The sequence below is a fragment of the Rhinatrema bivittatum genome, chromosome 8 (genome assembly GCF_901001135.1).
Source record: "Rhinatrema bivittatum chromosome 8, aRhiBiv1.1, whole genome shotgun sequence".
Classification (NCBI taxonomy): Eukaryota; Metazoa; Chordata; class Amphibia; order Gymnophiona; family Rhinatrematidae; genus Rhinatrema; species Rhinatrema bivittatum.
The window spans coordinates 77511065-77527369 of NC_042622.1; the positions used below are offsets into that span (position 1 = coordinate 77511065).

The 16305-nt window shown below is 47.4% G+C and overlaps 1 protein-coding gene across 7 annotated transcripts in view; it reads right to left on the reverse strand.

Moving 5' to 3' along the window:
* Positions 1-16305, reverse strand: part of TTC16 (tetratricopeptide repeat domain 16) — a 131220-nt gene that overhangs the window by 58478 nt on the left and 56437 nt on the right. For all 7 annotated transcript variants that reach the window (XM_029611039.1, XM_029611038.1, XM_029611040.1 and 4 more), the window contains one exon: positions 2949-3078. In XM_029611039.1, coding sequence (XP_029466899.1) covers positions 2949-3078 — 130 coding nt within the window. The remainder of the gene's footprint in view (positions 1-2948; positions 3079-16305) is intronic.

The window sequence follows — 16305 nt, forward strand, 5'->3', positions numbered from 1 at the left end:
GCATAGGTTCTGGACGTCAACAGTATGAAAACAGTCTATGGGAGCTGTGGAAGACTAAGTAAGTTAAGGGAATGCTTGAATTTATGTAGTTGAAGAGGACATACATACCAGCGATATACCAATTTATAGGAGTTTTCAGTAAGGGAGGTAGCAATGTACCCTTTACCCAAACTCCGAAACACAGACTTCCAAATTTGGGGTGTCCAGTCAGTCTGTAGGTCTTTTTCCCAGGCCTTCTGAAAAGAGGGAATGATCTCCTCTTGAGGTGCTAAAAGCTGATAGGTCACGGAGAGAACCTATTTAGAATCATTGGCTTTATGACAAATCTTCTCAAATTCAGACATACCCATGTTAAGGTGCAACATAAGTAGGTTGACTTGTGCAAAGTGGGCAATCTGTGCATAGGAATAGGCAGCGGACGAGGGTAAGTCATATGTTTGTTGTAAGTCATTAAATGACCGTAATTCTCTGTGGTCCCCAGATGTGCTCCCAATTTCTGATCTCCGGTCAATCATGCCCGCAATCTTGGAGAAATAATTGACAAGGAACTTTCTTTCAAAAACCACATCTCAACAAAAATCAAAGACGGATATCATAAACTACTAACACTCCGTCAATTAAAACCTTTCCTTTCCACCAATGACTTCAGATCAGTTCTTCAATTACTCATTTTCTCTAACCTTGACTACTGTAACTCACTCCTTTTCAACTTACCTCTAAACACTATCCATCCACTCCAAATCCTACAAAACGCAGCCGCAAGAATCCTGATTGGATCTAAAAAACATGACCACATCACTCCAACACTTATCTCACTACACTGGCTACCAATAAAATTCAGGATTGAATACAAAATACAATCCATACTTCATAAAATCATATATAAAAAACAAGAAAACTGGCTAAGTTCCTCCATAAGACTACATATCCCAAACAGAAACCTCAGATCAGCAAATAAAGGACTTCTAAAGACACCACCTACTAGTTCCAAACAACTCACCTCAACCCAAAAGAGAGCAATCTCTCTAGGAAGCCCGAAACTCTGGAACTCCCTCCCAACCGAATTGAGAACTCAAGAAAACCTAAAAACTTTCAAAAAAGATCTAAAAACATGGATGTTCACCAAAGCATACCAACTCACCCAATGAACAAAACAAAGCCAAACCCCTCCGGCCTAACCTTAAGAAAACTGAAACTCAACACAAGTATATATTATAACAAAGAATTGAAATGTAAAAAAACTGAACAGCAAATAACTTGTATTTCCCTGTACATACCAGGATCAGTCCAGACAGTAGGGTTATGTCTCCCTTCCAGCAGGTGGAGTCAGAGGTCAAAGTTCTAAGCACCCTCCATATCCCAGGGTGCCTCCTGCGATCCTCCAGTATTCCTCTGACTCCAGCAGGTGAAGGAAGACATCCCCTGCGGTCCTGTTATTTTAGTCAGCTGAGTAAATTTATCTTTATTTGCAGTAGAGGGATTTATGATTTCTGGCTTATCATTGACTAGATCGTTTGGTGTTTAAAAAAAAATAAAAAATTTAAGATTATTTTCTTTTTAATATTGTGTCTTAAAGCCTTGTCACCTGGAAGACTCTTATTATTCCCGGGCAAAGAGGGGATTTACTGGTGGGCCGGTCCCTCCCCCATTTCTGTACCAGAGAAGTATATACCTCTGAAGGGAGCTTAACTGTTATTTTGTTTAGATTCCAGGGAGGTTCTTATTCCCCTGAAGAAGAAGCTCCATTAGCTATAGATTTAAAGATTTAAAAAAATAAAAATAAAAAAGACCAGTCTGTTCAATTCAAGGCAAAAAGTAAAGATTTCCTTTTTATATTTTTCCTATGCAATGATTTAAGAAGCTCTGAATATTGTTACGTTATTTTTTTCATGTTATGTATTTGTTCTATTCATATATATAGTTGATCTAGTCATTGATTATCCTTCTTCATGAGTTTCTGCTTTGTTATTCAAAATACTGGAGGATCGCAGGAGGCACCCTGGGATATGGAGGGTGCTTAGAACTTTGACCTCTGACTCCACCTGCTGGAAGAGAGACATAACCCTACTGTCTGGACTGATCCTTGGTACTACAGGAACGAAAATTATCAGGTAAGAACTAATTTTCCTATGATGTCTCTTTGTTAACAATCATTTGAACCTTTTTGAAAACCTTGTTAACCTCCTTAACTTTGTAAACATCGTATTTTTTGTAAACCATTATGATGGTGAAACTGAATGATGGTATATAAGACTCGATAAATAAAATAAATAAATAAAATAAGTTAGTAAGTAGCACATTTAAAATAAATTGGAGAAAATTCTTTTTCGCTCATTGCCCAATTAAGCTCTGGAATTCGTTGCCAGAGGATGTGGTTAAGGAGGTTAGCATAGCTGGGTTTAAAAAATGTTTGGATAAGTTCCTGGAGAAGAGGTCAATAAACTGCTATTAATCAATAAGGTATAGGTACTGCTTGTTGCTGGCATTAGTTGTATGGGATTTATTTAATGTTTGGGTATTTGCCAGGTACTTGTGACTTGGGTTTACCACTTTTGGAGATAGGATATTGGGCTTGATGACCCAGGATCTGACCCAGTATGGCATATCTTATGTTCTTAAGAAAAAGGACAGTCTCTGCTACCAGGGTTACCCCGCTACTGCATCCTCCTCTTTCTGAGACATCTCTGCTCCTAGGGTAACCCTGCTATCCCTTTTTTCTCTCTCTCTGGCCTGCCTCTGCTTGTATGGCTTACCCCACTATCCCCGCCTCCTCTCTCTGAGCTGCCTCTGCTTTTGGGTTTACTCAACTACCTCCTCTTCCTCTTTTTGAGCTGTCTCTGCTCCCAGAGTTACCTTACTACACCCCTCCTTTCTCTGTGCAATCTCTGGTCCTGGGGCCTTTTCCTCAAAGAGTTTGGCTTTCATGTCCCTCTGCTGAATCCTCTTACCTGGTTGTAGTGGTCATGCAGTCGTGCTCTTAGCACATACAGGTCTGCATTCTGCTTCTCCTCCTGTAACTGTATGTCGATCAGCCGAAGACAGTCCTTGTGTCTGCCCAAAGCAGCCAGGCAGGCAATGCTGCAGAGACAGATAGGCCAGTAAAAATCAATGTAGAAGACATGGGAAGGCCAACTGGGGAAGCAGTAAAGCACATAGGTGAAAGTTTACAGAATATAGGAGAATTACAAAGTTAAAATCATGTTTATTGTATCATTTGGTTTTTGCAGGATGGTTGATTACCTAATCTTCACAACGTTGACTAAGGTCTTTCCTTTTTTTTTTTAAATTTATATTCTGCCTTTTGTGAGTGACACTTCAAAGTGGATTACATTCACATACTGTAGATATTTCCTATCCCCAGAGGGCTTACATTCTAAAGGGCTTATTTACTAAAGATTTTCTCTTATATTGGGGCAGATTTTAATATCTACGCCTGATTTTATAACATGTGCGCGCATGTTATAAAATCCGGGGTTGGCAAACACAAGGGGGTGCACACTTGTGCACCTTGCGTGCGCCAAGCTCTAGGGGAGCCCCGATGGCTTTCCCTGTTCCCTCCGAGGCCGTTCCCCTCCCTTCTCCTACCTAACCCGCCCCCCAGCCCGTCCTAAAATCCCCCCCATACCTTTGTTTTGCAAGTTGCGCCTGCCTCTGGGCAGGCGTAGGTTGCACATGCCGGCCGAGTGCCGGCGCACGATCCCCCAGCCTCTGGCCCTGCCCCCTCCCCACCCCTTTTTTCAAGCCCCGGGACATAGAGGATGAAATGACTTGTCCAAGGTCACAAGGAAGGTCAGCGAGATTTGAACCCTGAATTCCCCGGTTCTCAGCTTGCTGCTCTAATCACTGGGTTATTTTCTCTTTAAGCTGACTTTTGTTGCCAGTCTTAAGTAATATTATTGCTTAACTGTATATTGTTTGATACTGAATTTACTGTTAAACTGCAAGGTTTTGATGAATATTTCACATTTTGTGAAATTTTGCTCAGGACTACAAGGTTAGGGCAAGTAAACAAACATAACTAAAGAACTAGAAAAATAATTTAATTTTGGCCTTGCAAATGCTCGTCTTAAGTAACTTTTTAATTTTATAATTTTGACCTTGTTTATTGTACTGTGTGATCGAATTTATATTTTGGCTTATTTTGTTTTCCATATGTAGTTTTTTTTGTGTATTGTATCTTGTTTAAAATTGTTTGTTGTTAATCTGTATTTAAGATTGTATTTTATGTTGATCATGTTGTAACCCACCTTGAGCATAATTTTACAAGTAGGGGAATTATAAAACCAAATGAATGGAGAAATTTTCTTAACTGTTAATTTCCTTTCCTTGCATCCTGCTATACCAGTCCAGACAAGTGAGTTAATCCCCTTGCCAGCAGATGGTGATGTCATAACTACTACTAGAAGTTATATAGCGCAGAGAAAGCCAGTATTACTATAACGAAGCACTAAAAACATACTATAAGCATGATAAACACTCAATATTTTTCTTCAAAAACTTCTGAAATACAGAAGATCCTATGAAACCAAAGGATGAAGCTTAAGATAAAGAGAAAATTATCTTCATGTAAAAAAATATACAGTAAACTGTCAACAAATCCTCTTTAGTCCTCGTAAAGCCCAACTTCCTAAGAGGGTTCTGGATTGGTGTAGCAGGATTTAAAGAGAGGAAAATTTTACTTCCTCATCATCCTGCTATATCGGTCCAAACAAGTGGGAAGTACCAAAACCCAACTAATCTGGGAGGGAGGAAGTAACAGCTGTTTTGAGAACACTAGCCTTGTAGGCTGCATCCTCCTTAGCAAGGACATCCAATCTGTAATGCTTAGAGAATGAGCACAATGATAACCAAGTAGCCACCTTGCAAAAATCCTCTGGAGCAATAGTCTTCACCTGTGCCAAGAAGATTGAGCTTTAGCAGCTTGGGCTTGAAGAATCTCAGGAGCCCAATGCCCTTTGAGCAAATATGCTGAAGAAACTGCATATATAATCCACTTTAGTAAAGTCACTTTAGAAGTTGCCTTGCCCTTCCATAGCCCCCTAAGCATAGAAACATAGACATGACGGCAGAAAAGGACCAAACAGCCCATCCAGTCTGCCCAGCAAGCTCTCATACTTATCAGTCCCCCAGACTGCCAAGGTCAGAGCTCTTGTTGGTTACTGTTTGAGTCCAATTTTCCCTCCACCCCCTGTCCTTGAAGCAGAGAGCAATGTTGGAGTTGCAGCAGAAGTGTGGTACCAGGCTTATAGGTTAAGGGTAGTAACTGCTGCATCAAGCAAGTTACCCCCATGCTTATTTGTTATTGTTATCACAGACTGTACAGTTCAATGTCCTTGTTGGTTGTTGTCTGAATCTAATTTCTCTTTTCCTCTTTACCCACTGCCGTTGAAGCAGAGAGCAAAGATGGAGTTGCATTATCAGTATGAAGGCTTATTGGTTAAGGGTAGAAGCCACCACACCAGCAAGCCTCTCCCATGTCTCTTACTTCATTTCTTTTATCCATCTTATGGAAGAAACTAGTGACCTCCAAGTACCTAATGAGAATACGAAAGACATTTAGAAATTTCAAAACTTGCTACTGCCCTGACATTCTTCCCTGGAGAATGTAGACAGAGAGATGGGCTGGTTCAGATGAAAAGCAGACAACACTTTCAGTAAGAAAGAAGGGACTGAACGAAAAAAGACCGAGTCTCTACAGGAAAGGGCCTAAAGCTCAGAAATATGCTGAGTGAAACAAATCATCTTTAAAGAAATTCCTTGATGAAAAGTAATGAAATTAGAGCTTTCAGAACCAAATTGAGGACCCACTGAAGAACAACTGGCCTACATAGGGGATGCAGTCTCTTCAGACCTTGAAAGAAAGGACACATATCCAGATGGAAAGCAACCACGACACCTTGAACTCTATCCCAAAAACAGGAGATTGCAGCCACCTTAACCCTTCAAAGAGTTTATTATTGAAACCCTGCTACCAGATCTGAAAATATGCCAGAATAGCTGAGCTCTTATAGGCCTTCAAAAGGGTAAAAAACACCAAGGACAAGTAACCTTTCCCTTTGCTATTGCAACCTCTCAAGAGCCAGGCTGTATAAATGGAGACAGATCTTCCATGGTGATTGGGCCTTAAACCAAAATCTCCCGAGTTTCCAAGAAATGAAGATCTATCTGAAGCTTCATTATATCTGCATACCAAGGTCTCCTTGGCCAATCTGGAGGCACCAGGACCATGAAACTATTCTCCTTCTCTATTCTTCTTAATACCTTTCCTACAGGTGTGTACATTAGCTCTCCTTCCAGTCATGGTTGAAGGGCATCTATTCCCTTGGTTCCAAATTCCCTGTGACAACCAGTGAGCCTTGGCATTCTTGCACGTTGCTATAAGATTCATGTGAGTAGTGCCCCACAATGCACTATTTGTTGAAAGGTTTTTTGACTGAGCTCCTTGATCAAGAATATTCCTGCTAAGAAACTCCATTCTAATGTTCTCCTTACCAGCAAAATGTGCTGCCAAGATTCTCTGCTGACCATTGGAACAGGAGAAGGATCTCTTCCAACACCACTAGACTCAGAGTACTTCTTGCCTGTTCACATAGGCCACCATTGTTGCATTGCTGGAGAGCACTCTGACAGCCCTTCCCCTCACCAAGGGGAGGAAATGCAAGAAGCTAGCCTTATTACTCTAGTCCAACCTGCTGATGGACCAAGAAAGCTTCCTTCTGAGACCAGAACCCCTGAACTATCTGAGTCAAACAATATACTCCCCAGCCCAACAGACTTGCATCCATGGTGATGAAAATACACAAGGGAGGTTCTAGATTTGTCTCTGCAGAAATTCTGAGGAGCTTGTGGGACCAAGCGGTGATCCCCTGACACAAACCTGGACTGACTCCAGCCTTTCTTAAAACACTGTCTTTCCTGAACATACCCAGATCAGTCCAGACCAGTGGGTTATGCACTCCCACCAGCAGATGGAGGCAGAGAACAAAACTTTGAGGCACTACTATATACCAAGTGTGCCACCTGCAGCTCCTCAATATTTCTCTGTCTCCAGCAGATAATGGTGGTGCATACATGCAGATCTTGGCTGTTCTATCTGGAGTTGTTTTTGCTCTCCGAGATGCCAAGTTCCGTTATTCAGGCCATCCCTCGGGTGGAGCCGGGCAAACGGGGGGTTAGGTACCCCTGGCAGTGATAGTCAGAGCATCTCAGGACCCCGATAGTCAGTGGACTGGCTCCCTCGGTGGCCCTGAAGCCTCCCTCTGGGTGACTGCTGACTCAGGAAAGTATCCCTGTTAGGGAATCTGTATTTTTTTCTTCTCTCTTTGCTTGTATTAAGTTAAAAAAAAAAAAAAGAGAGAGACTATCCCTTTTATTATTTTCTTCTGCTCTGTGTTCAGCGGCACTGCCAGGTAACTTGGTCTGCTCAGCAGTGCTGAGCCCGGCAGACCTTCAGGTACTGGGGAGTTCCCAAAGCGGGGAGCAGGCTGCGTTTGTGCAAGGCCATGGCATTTCCCTTTCCCGGCGGGGTGAGGTGTTTTCCTGTCTGCTTTCACTCGGTGGTGCCGAGCTACGTTTATGCGTGGGCCGTTTTTCTGACTGCCGCCGGCTGTCTTCTCACATGTAACAGGTGGGAGAGAGAAAAAGGGGAAAAAAATGGATAAAGTGCGTAGCTTGCTGGGCAGACTTGATGGGCCGTTTGGTCTTCTTCTGCCGTCATTTCTATGTTTCTATATTTCTATGTCTACTCAGAGGCCCGAGTTATTTCTGGCGCATGCACCATTTTGGGGAGCTGGCTGTTTTTCCCACATGGTCTCCGCGCCAGTGCTGTTTCCCGACCCGGGGGATCACGTGGCATTGCGCTGCACTGGTTTGAATGGCAGACAAGCCACTTGTGGAGGCCTGCAAGGCCTCTGGCATTGGCTCACCATATTTGGACTACCTCTCCCTGTGCTCTTCCTGCGCTCAAGTGGGAGAGGGCTCTTCGGCTAAGGGGCCTAAGCCCAAGAAGGCCGCGAGTTTGCCTGCTTCAGGGACTAGAACCAAGGGCAGAGCTTCTGCTACCTCCTCTGCAACTTCCATGAAGGAATACCAGGAGGATCCCCCTCCGCTTTCTCCTGCGGTCCGGGAGCCTGTTCAGGGAGACACTCGGGACACAGAGTCCGATTCCAGCTGCGAGGAGGCGGAACTGGGTGGTTTCTCGCCTGAGTTTATACTCCTGATGCATGAGGCCTTTTTGGCTCGGAAGTCAGCAAAACATAAACACCTGGATGGGGGTTGGCTTGCCCCAAAGCAGACCAGGCTTCGGGGCGAACCTCGGGGCTCACATACTTCCATGACCAGTGGAGATTTGGGTGTCTTGGAGGATCCACTAGGGGGGGGGGAGGTTCCCTCCCCACAGGACGACACCACTGTTGACCCGGGATGAGACCCTGGCACCAGATATGGATACTGGCAGGGATGATCAGCTTCTCATGGAGACTGGGTCGGACGGGGCATGATCTACGCGTGGTTCGTCTGTTTAAAAAGGAGGAGTTGCAGCCACTTATCCCCCAGGTGTTGGAGAAGTTGGGGGTGAAGCTCACCCAGGAGGAGTCCGATAAATAAGGGTGTTAACCCGGTCCTGGACGGGCTCTGGGGCCCGCCCAGTGCTTTTCCTATCCCGAAGAAGATCCAGACGCTTATAAGTCGGGAATGGGACTCTCTGGAAGCGAGCCTGAAGGTTGGCCGGGCTATGGCAAAGCTGTATCCGGTGCTCGAAGAACATTTGGAACGCCTTAAAACACCTAAGGTGGATGTGGTGGTATCAGCGGTCATGAAGAAGACCACCATTCCGGTGACAGGGGCTGCTGCTCTGCGGGATGTACAGGACCGCAAGTTGGAACTGCATCTCAAATGCCTGTTTGAGGTCTCATCTTTGAGTCTTCGAGCTGCGGTGTGTGCGAGTATGATGCAACGCGCCTGCTTGGCGCCTCAGGATTCGGCTTCCTCCGGGGTCTTGACCCCTTCCCAAGCAGCCCGTCTGGAGGCAGGAGTATCTTATGTGGCATATGCTTTGTATGATCTGATGCGTACCGCAACCCGGACTATGGTTTCCTCGGTGGCGGCTAGACAGCTGCTGTGGCTTCGAAATTGGGTGGTGGATGCCTCTTCCAAATCTCGGTTATGTAACTTCCCCTTTTGGGGGAAGCTTCTATTTGGAGAGGATCTAGACCAGCTTATGAAATCTCTGGGGGAAACCAAGGGTAAGAAGTTGCCTGAAGATAAGAAGCCTTTCAAAAAATCCTTTGCGCCGCAAGCCTGTTTTCGGGATTCTCGGAGATTCAGAGCAGGGACTGGGACCCCCCCTTCTGGTTCCAGACAGTCCACGCCTCAACAACAGGCCTTTCGGGGCTCCAACAGGCCTGCAAGAGGTGGCTCCAGTCAGGGAACTGGGCCCGGTAAGCCTGGCCAATGAGATTAGGCCCACCCATTCCTCATTCATAGCGGTCGGGGGCAGGTTGTCCCATTTTTACAAGGAGTGGGTCAAAATCACCTCAGATCAGTGGGTCCTGGAGGTGATAAAGGTCGGCTACGCATTAGAATTTTCTTGCTCTCTCAAGGATACCTTCCTGGAATCTCGCTGCATTTCCCACAACAAGCAGGCCTCAGTGGAGGACACCCTGTAAAGGTTGCTAGGTCTGGAGGCGATTGTTCCAGACCCACTGGACGAGCAGGGAAAAGGAAGGTACTCCATTTACTTTATGGTCCCAAAGAAAGAGGGTACGTTCCGTCCAATCCTGGACCTACAACAGGTGAACTTGAGCTTGCGGGTACCAAGTTCTCAGATGGAGACTCTAAGGACGGTTATCGCATCCATCCGCAAAGGCGAATTCCTCGCCTCCTTGGATCTCATCGAAGCATACATGCACATTCCGATCCGGACCGATCATCAGAAGTTCTTGGGTTTCAAGATTCTGGGTCAACATTTCCAGTTCCGGGCTCTTTCTTTCGGCTTGGCTATGGGTCCACGCACCTTTACCAAGGTAATGGTGGTCTTGGCAGCATCCCTCCGGAAGGAAGGGGTGTTGGTCCATGCGTACCTCGACGATTGGCTGATTCGAGCAAAGTTGGAGCAGGACTGCTTACGGACAGTCCATCAGGTGATGCAGTTCCTTCAGTCATTAGGCTGGGTGATCAATGGAGAGAAAAGTCATCTGATCCCGTCACAGTCCCTGGAATATCTGGGAGCTCGTTTCGACACTCAAGGCAAGATGTTCCTCACAACAGAAAGGATGTACAAATTACAGCAGCAAGTGCTTTACCTCCTTCATCTTCAGATCCCCAGAGTTTGGGACTATCTGCAGATCCTGGGCTCCATGGCGTCGACGTTGGAATTAGTACCATGGGCCTTCACTCACATGCGACCTTTGCAGAGAGCGCTGCTATCTCGATGGAACCCAGTGTTGGAACAATACCAGCTTGCCATTGCCGAAGCAGGCAAGGTCCAACCTGGAGTGATGGTTGTCAGAGACCAACCTACAGAAGGGAATGCCCCTCGAAGTCCTGGACTGGGTGGTCATGTCGATGGACACAAGCCTCCAGGGCAGGGGAGCAGTGTGCCCAGGGTACCTAGTCCTCGATGGAGCGGTCCTAGTCCATCAATCGCCTTGAGATGAGAGAGGTCCGCAGGGCATTAGTGGCGTTTCAGCCTCTGGTTCAGGGAAGAATGGTTTGCATCTTCTTGGAAGATGCCACCATGGTGGCATAGCTCAACCGCCAGGGAGGAACCAAGAGCCGGCTGTAGCTTGGGAGGCTCATATCCTGTTTGCTTGAGCCGAGTGTCATCTGGAAGGAATCGCAGCTTCTCACATAGCAGGTGTAGACGACGTACAGGCAGACTTCCTCAGCTGTCAACAGCTGGACCCCGAGGAGAGGGAGCTGTCCCGGGAGGCCTGGAATCACATTTGTGCCAGATGGGGGGTTCCCCAGCTGGACCTCATGGCGACCCAGGCCAACTCGAAGACAACACGGTTCTTCAGTCTCAAGAAAGAGGTCGGGTTGGTAAGCCTGGACGCCCTAGTCTGCAAGTGGCTGACCGGGATTCTCCTATATGCCTTTCCCCCTTGGCCCCTCATCGGTCGGGTTCTATGGTGCATAGAAAAACATCCAGATTCAGTGGTCCTGGTGGCTCCGAAGTGGCCACAGCGTCCCTGGTTTGCGGATCTCATTCAGTTGGCAACTGACGGTCCGTTGCACCTGGCCCATCTTCCGGGTCTCTTATTTCAAGGACCCATCTTTTTGGATTGAGAGGATCACTTCTCTCTCGCGGCTTGGCTTTTGAAAGGCAGCTGTTACGCATGAAGGGGTATTCAGAACAGATGATTTCCACCCTCCTCCAGGCTAGACGCCCTTCGACTTCAATGGCATACGTCAGGGTGTGAAAAGTGTTTGAGGCCTGGTGTGATCAGCAAGGGGTAGTGCTGCTTTCGGTGACTATTCCTCACATTTTGGCCTTTCTGCAGCAGGGCTTGTCAAAAGGCTTGGCTTGTAATTCCCTCCGGGTCCAGGTTTCGGCCCTAGGGTGTCTCAGGGGCCGGGTAGGCGGCAAACCCCTAGCCAGCCATCCGGTTGTGTCCGCTTCCTGAAAGGGGTAAAGCATCTCTGTCCTCCAGTTCATAGGCTGTGTCTGGACTGGAATCTTAACCTGGTGTTACAGGTGCTTTGCGATCCACTGAAACGGGCTTCCCTAAAAGACCTTACTTTGAAGATGGTTTCCTGGTGGCCATTTGCTCTGCTAGATGGATTTCAGAACTGCAGGCTCTTTCCTATCGAGATCCTTTCTTACGCATTTCTGCTGACAAGGTATCTTTGCGTACGGTGCCTTCCTTTTTGCCTAAAGTGGTATCTGGCTTCCATGTGAATCAGTCTGTGGAGTTGCCCGGTTTCCCTGACTGGTCTCGAGATTCTTCTTTGAAAGAGATCTTCACCTGTTGGATATTCACCGGATACTGCTCCGTTATTTGAAAGTCACTATTTCCTTTCAGAAGTCTGATCACCTTTTTGTACTGTTTGGGGGATTGAAGAAAGGAGAGAAGGCGTTCAAGGTCTCCTTGGTTCGCTGGTTGAAGGAAACCATTTGTTTGGCCTACATTGGTAAGGGATGGCCCATTTCAGCTGATTTGAAAGTGCATTCAATGAGGGCGCAGGCAGCTTCCTGGGCGGAGTGTAAGTTGGTATCTCCTGAAGAAATTTGTAGGGCCGCAGACTGGTCCACAGATCAGTCCAGAGGCCCACCTGTTATGGTTTAGTGGTGTTTGGGTGGATTCTTGGGTACTGTGACAGATGACCACACCCACGGGGAGGAGCCCTGTGGGAGCCACAGTACTGGGCTAGATTCAGGATGCACAAACATAGAGTTAGATCTTTTATTGTACAGCTGATGTGTACCACCAGAGGTGGCAGTAGTGAAGTGATCCAGAGGTAGCAGTCCAGGGACCCTCGGCAGAGGGAACCTGTCTCACCAAGCTGGTATAGGGAGATCCAGGTGTAGGCTTCCCAGCACGGCAAAGCTGTAGATGAGACAGACTGAGAATAAGATTACTCACTAGATGATAGCTGTAAGGTTGGCGATTTCACCAGGCTGAAGTAGATGGTTGCAGGCATCAAGGCAGGGAGAGCAGGCCCTCGAGGAGTGAGTACCTGATCCCAGTAAGGCACCTGAAAGGAAAGCAGAGGGCCCCCAAGAAGCGGGTACCCAGGTTAGAAAATACCCCGAAGGGAAGAGAGAGAGCTTCCAGCGGCAGCACGGAAGTGGCAGAGTAGCTTAGACCGGACGAGTTCAATCCTTGCTAACTCAATGAACTAGCAAACAAGCGTAGGCTAAATACCCGGATGGCGTGATGTCACTTGAGGGAGACGCCCCCGAGGTTCGCGCCATAGCTGGAATAAAGACGTGGGTATCGTGCGCACCCTAGGAGGCCCTTGGGAGGAACATGGCGGGAGGCAACGTCATATCCGTTCCGGGGACGCCAGAGAGAGCGGCTTGCAGACGCGGCGGTGGCCATCTTCCCAAGGCTAGCGGAGAGAGCAGAGAAAAAGGTGAGGCACAAGGGTCGAAGCCGTCTGAGACCGATGAACGCAACACCACCCTGGTAAAACTGCCGAAAGACTGATTTGCCTGGTAGTTAACCGCTGTATATAGGAAGTCTATAAGGGATAATCCCTTTTCAATTTGCATGTTATCAGCTAAGGCTCGGAGCTGAGGTTTCCAGGTTCGGGGGAATCCAACCCTTGAGGTTTTTTGTTCTTGTTCGCCGTTATTGGGTTTAAATGTTTTTTCAATTGTATCTTGGCTTGGGTATTAATCAATACTGAGGAGTTGCAGGTGGCGCACTTGGTATATAGAAGTGCCTCAAAGTTTTGTTCTCTGCCTCCATCTGCTGGTGGGAGTGCATAACCCATTGGTCTGGACTGATCTGTGGTATTACAGGAACAAAAATTAGCAGGTAAGACCCAATTTTCCTTTATTTGCCACTTTAAGCATACACACATTAGTAGACTGCCTTTCCCTTCAGAATAGTGTACTCCAATTATGCACAGTACCCTCAGTACTCATACAACTTCGTTACAGCTCACTGTTTGGTGTTACGCCCGTCGGTCGTAGACGGCTGCGATCACTATTGCTCACCACCTCCTTTGCCTCCCTGACTGGCAGCCTCCACTAGCTGCCGACGACCTGCCTACCGCTCCCAGGCCTCCCGGTTGGCACGGACGCCGCCGCCATCTTGTCATCGAGACTCTCTAGGCGCGCGCACGGGCCAGTCTTAACCACATTATGGCGGGAACCTCGGGGGCATCCCCTCCAGAGGACGTCAACCTCTTGGCAAAGTGGACTTGGCAAAGAGTTCCATCCTTCCTAATTCCGCCTCACTCCTGAGGACCTTCACTCCAGTTCCAGTTCCTGCTTCCCGACGTGGATGTTTCGGGTACCCGCTCCTCGGGGGCCCTTTCCTTGGCTATCCGCTCCTTGGAGGGCCTACGCCTGGGATTCTGCCTACCCCGTTCCCCGGGGCTTTTCTGGAACCTACAAAGCTCTTCATGAGTACTCCGCTTTGCGGACCTTCTTCTTCTCTATCAAGGATCTCCCTGGTGTACCCCGCTCTGCGGACCATTACCATTCCTTCGGAGGACTAATTCAGATGTACCCGCTCGTTGGGTCTTTACCTACTCCACCGAGGACCTCACTGGTGTGCTCCGCCTTGCGGACTGCTACCATCTCTACCAAGTACCTTCACCAACGTACCCTGCTCTGCGAGCCACTACCATCTCTACAAGGACCTCATCTGTGGACCCCGCTCCGCGGGCCATTGTCATCTCTCCCGAGGACCTTCCCGGCGTACCCCACTCTGCAGACCACTACCGGCTCTCCTAAGGACATTCTCTGGTGTACCCCGCCCCACGGGCCACTACCATCTCTACTAGAGACTTCTCTGGTGTACCCCACGCTGCAGGCCACTACCACCACTACTAAGGACCTCGCTGGTGTACTTGCTCGGTGGACTTTTACTAACTCTACAGAGGTATTCCCTCTGGGTCTGTGAGACCTCCTCTCTGGCACCCCTGCTTCTCGGGTAGTGATTCTATCCTTTTAATAAAGACTCTAACTTGCCTCTGACATCAGCTGAGACCTTGCCTCCTGACAGTGAGGCTCACGGGGCTCCTCCCTGAATTAGCAATGCTGTCATGGGAACTGTCAATCAGGGCCCGGGAGGCGGAGCTTCCTAAGAAGGAAATAGAGTTTTGCTCTGTGCGGCTGCGCGTGAGTTCCTGCGCAGGAAACAGAAATCTCCTCAGTCTGTGATTAAGCAGTATAGAACGTATGTAGAAGATGTCGACTATCCAGGGAGGCGGGTGGGTCAGCATGGCCAATTCATCCTGCTATCTAAGGAAACACCATTTATGGTAAGCAAACTTGCTTTTTCCCGTCGATAGCAGGGCTGAATTAGCCATGCTGTCATGGGAGTCCAAAGCCTCCAATCACGCTCTGTAGGTATCTGGACAGTTCTTTGCGTGATCAATGTAGAGTGGAGAGTCGACTAAGATTATTCTGATAAGGAATGCAGAACTGCCCTTCCTATCATGGCATCATTGGATGACTGTTGATCTAGGCAGTAATGCGATGTGAACCTGTGAAGAGATGACCAGGTGGCCGCCTTGCAAATGTCACTCGGTTGTACATCTCCCAGATGAGCTATTGACGTTGCTACCACTCGTACCTGATGGGCGGTTGGCGTGGAAGGAAGAGATAAATCTTGTTTGTTGTAACAGAATTGAATACACTGTGTGATCCAGCTAGATATGGTTCTTTTTGCCACCGGAGTACCCGTTTTCTCGGGATGGAAGGAGACAAACAATTGCGATGCTCACGATGGCAAATGTGTCCTTTGCTTGTAGTATGCTAGAGCACGTTTGCAGTCCAAAGTGTGTAATGAATGTTCTCTATCATTGTTGTGAGGCCTAGGGAAAAACGTTGGCAGTTCAATTGATTTATTTAAATGAAATTGAGATACCACCTTTGGAAGGAATGATGGATGGGTCCTCATTACTACCTTGTGGTGATAAAATTGAAGATATGGACTATAGTGGACCAAGGCTTGCAGTTCACTAACACGTTGTGCCGAGGTCACCGCAACTAGAAATATTACTTTCCATGTGAGGTATTTAATATGAGCTGAGTCTAGTGGTTCAAAGGGTGAAAGTATTAGCTGTTCCAGTATCAGGTTGAGGTTCCATGGTATTGGAGGCTTAGCAATTGGTGGGCAAAGGCGAAGTAGAGAAATCGGGAGATCAATGAGTGGAACAACATTGGATGTCCTTGATGTGGCCTATGATAGGCAGCTATAGCACTGAGATGAACTCGTACTGATGCAGTTGCTAACCCTGAAGGTAGTCCAGAAGGGCCTCCGGCGAACAGTTCAAGGGTTCTATTCCTTTAGATGCGCACCAAGTGGAATACCTTTTCCACTTGAATCCGTAATTATGTATAGTGGATGATTTTCTTGAGTGCAAGATGACCTCCTGTGCTTCTAAAGATATGCCCTGTTCAGTCAGGAGGAGCTGCTCAGCCTCCATGCTGTCAAATGAAGGGATGAGTGCATCGGGTGTCGAAGAGTCCCCGCTTCTTGCGTTAAGAGATGTGACCGATCCGGCAATGGGATGGGCTCCGCGATGGAGAGGTCTAGCACATAAGCGTACCATGGCTACGGGGCCAAACCGTGGCTATTAGTATCATCTGTGTTGCATCCTGGATACACTTCTGAATGGTTC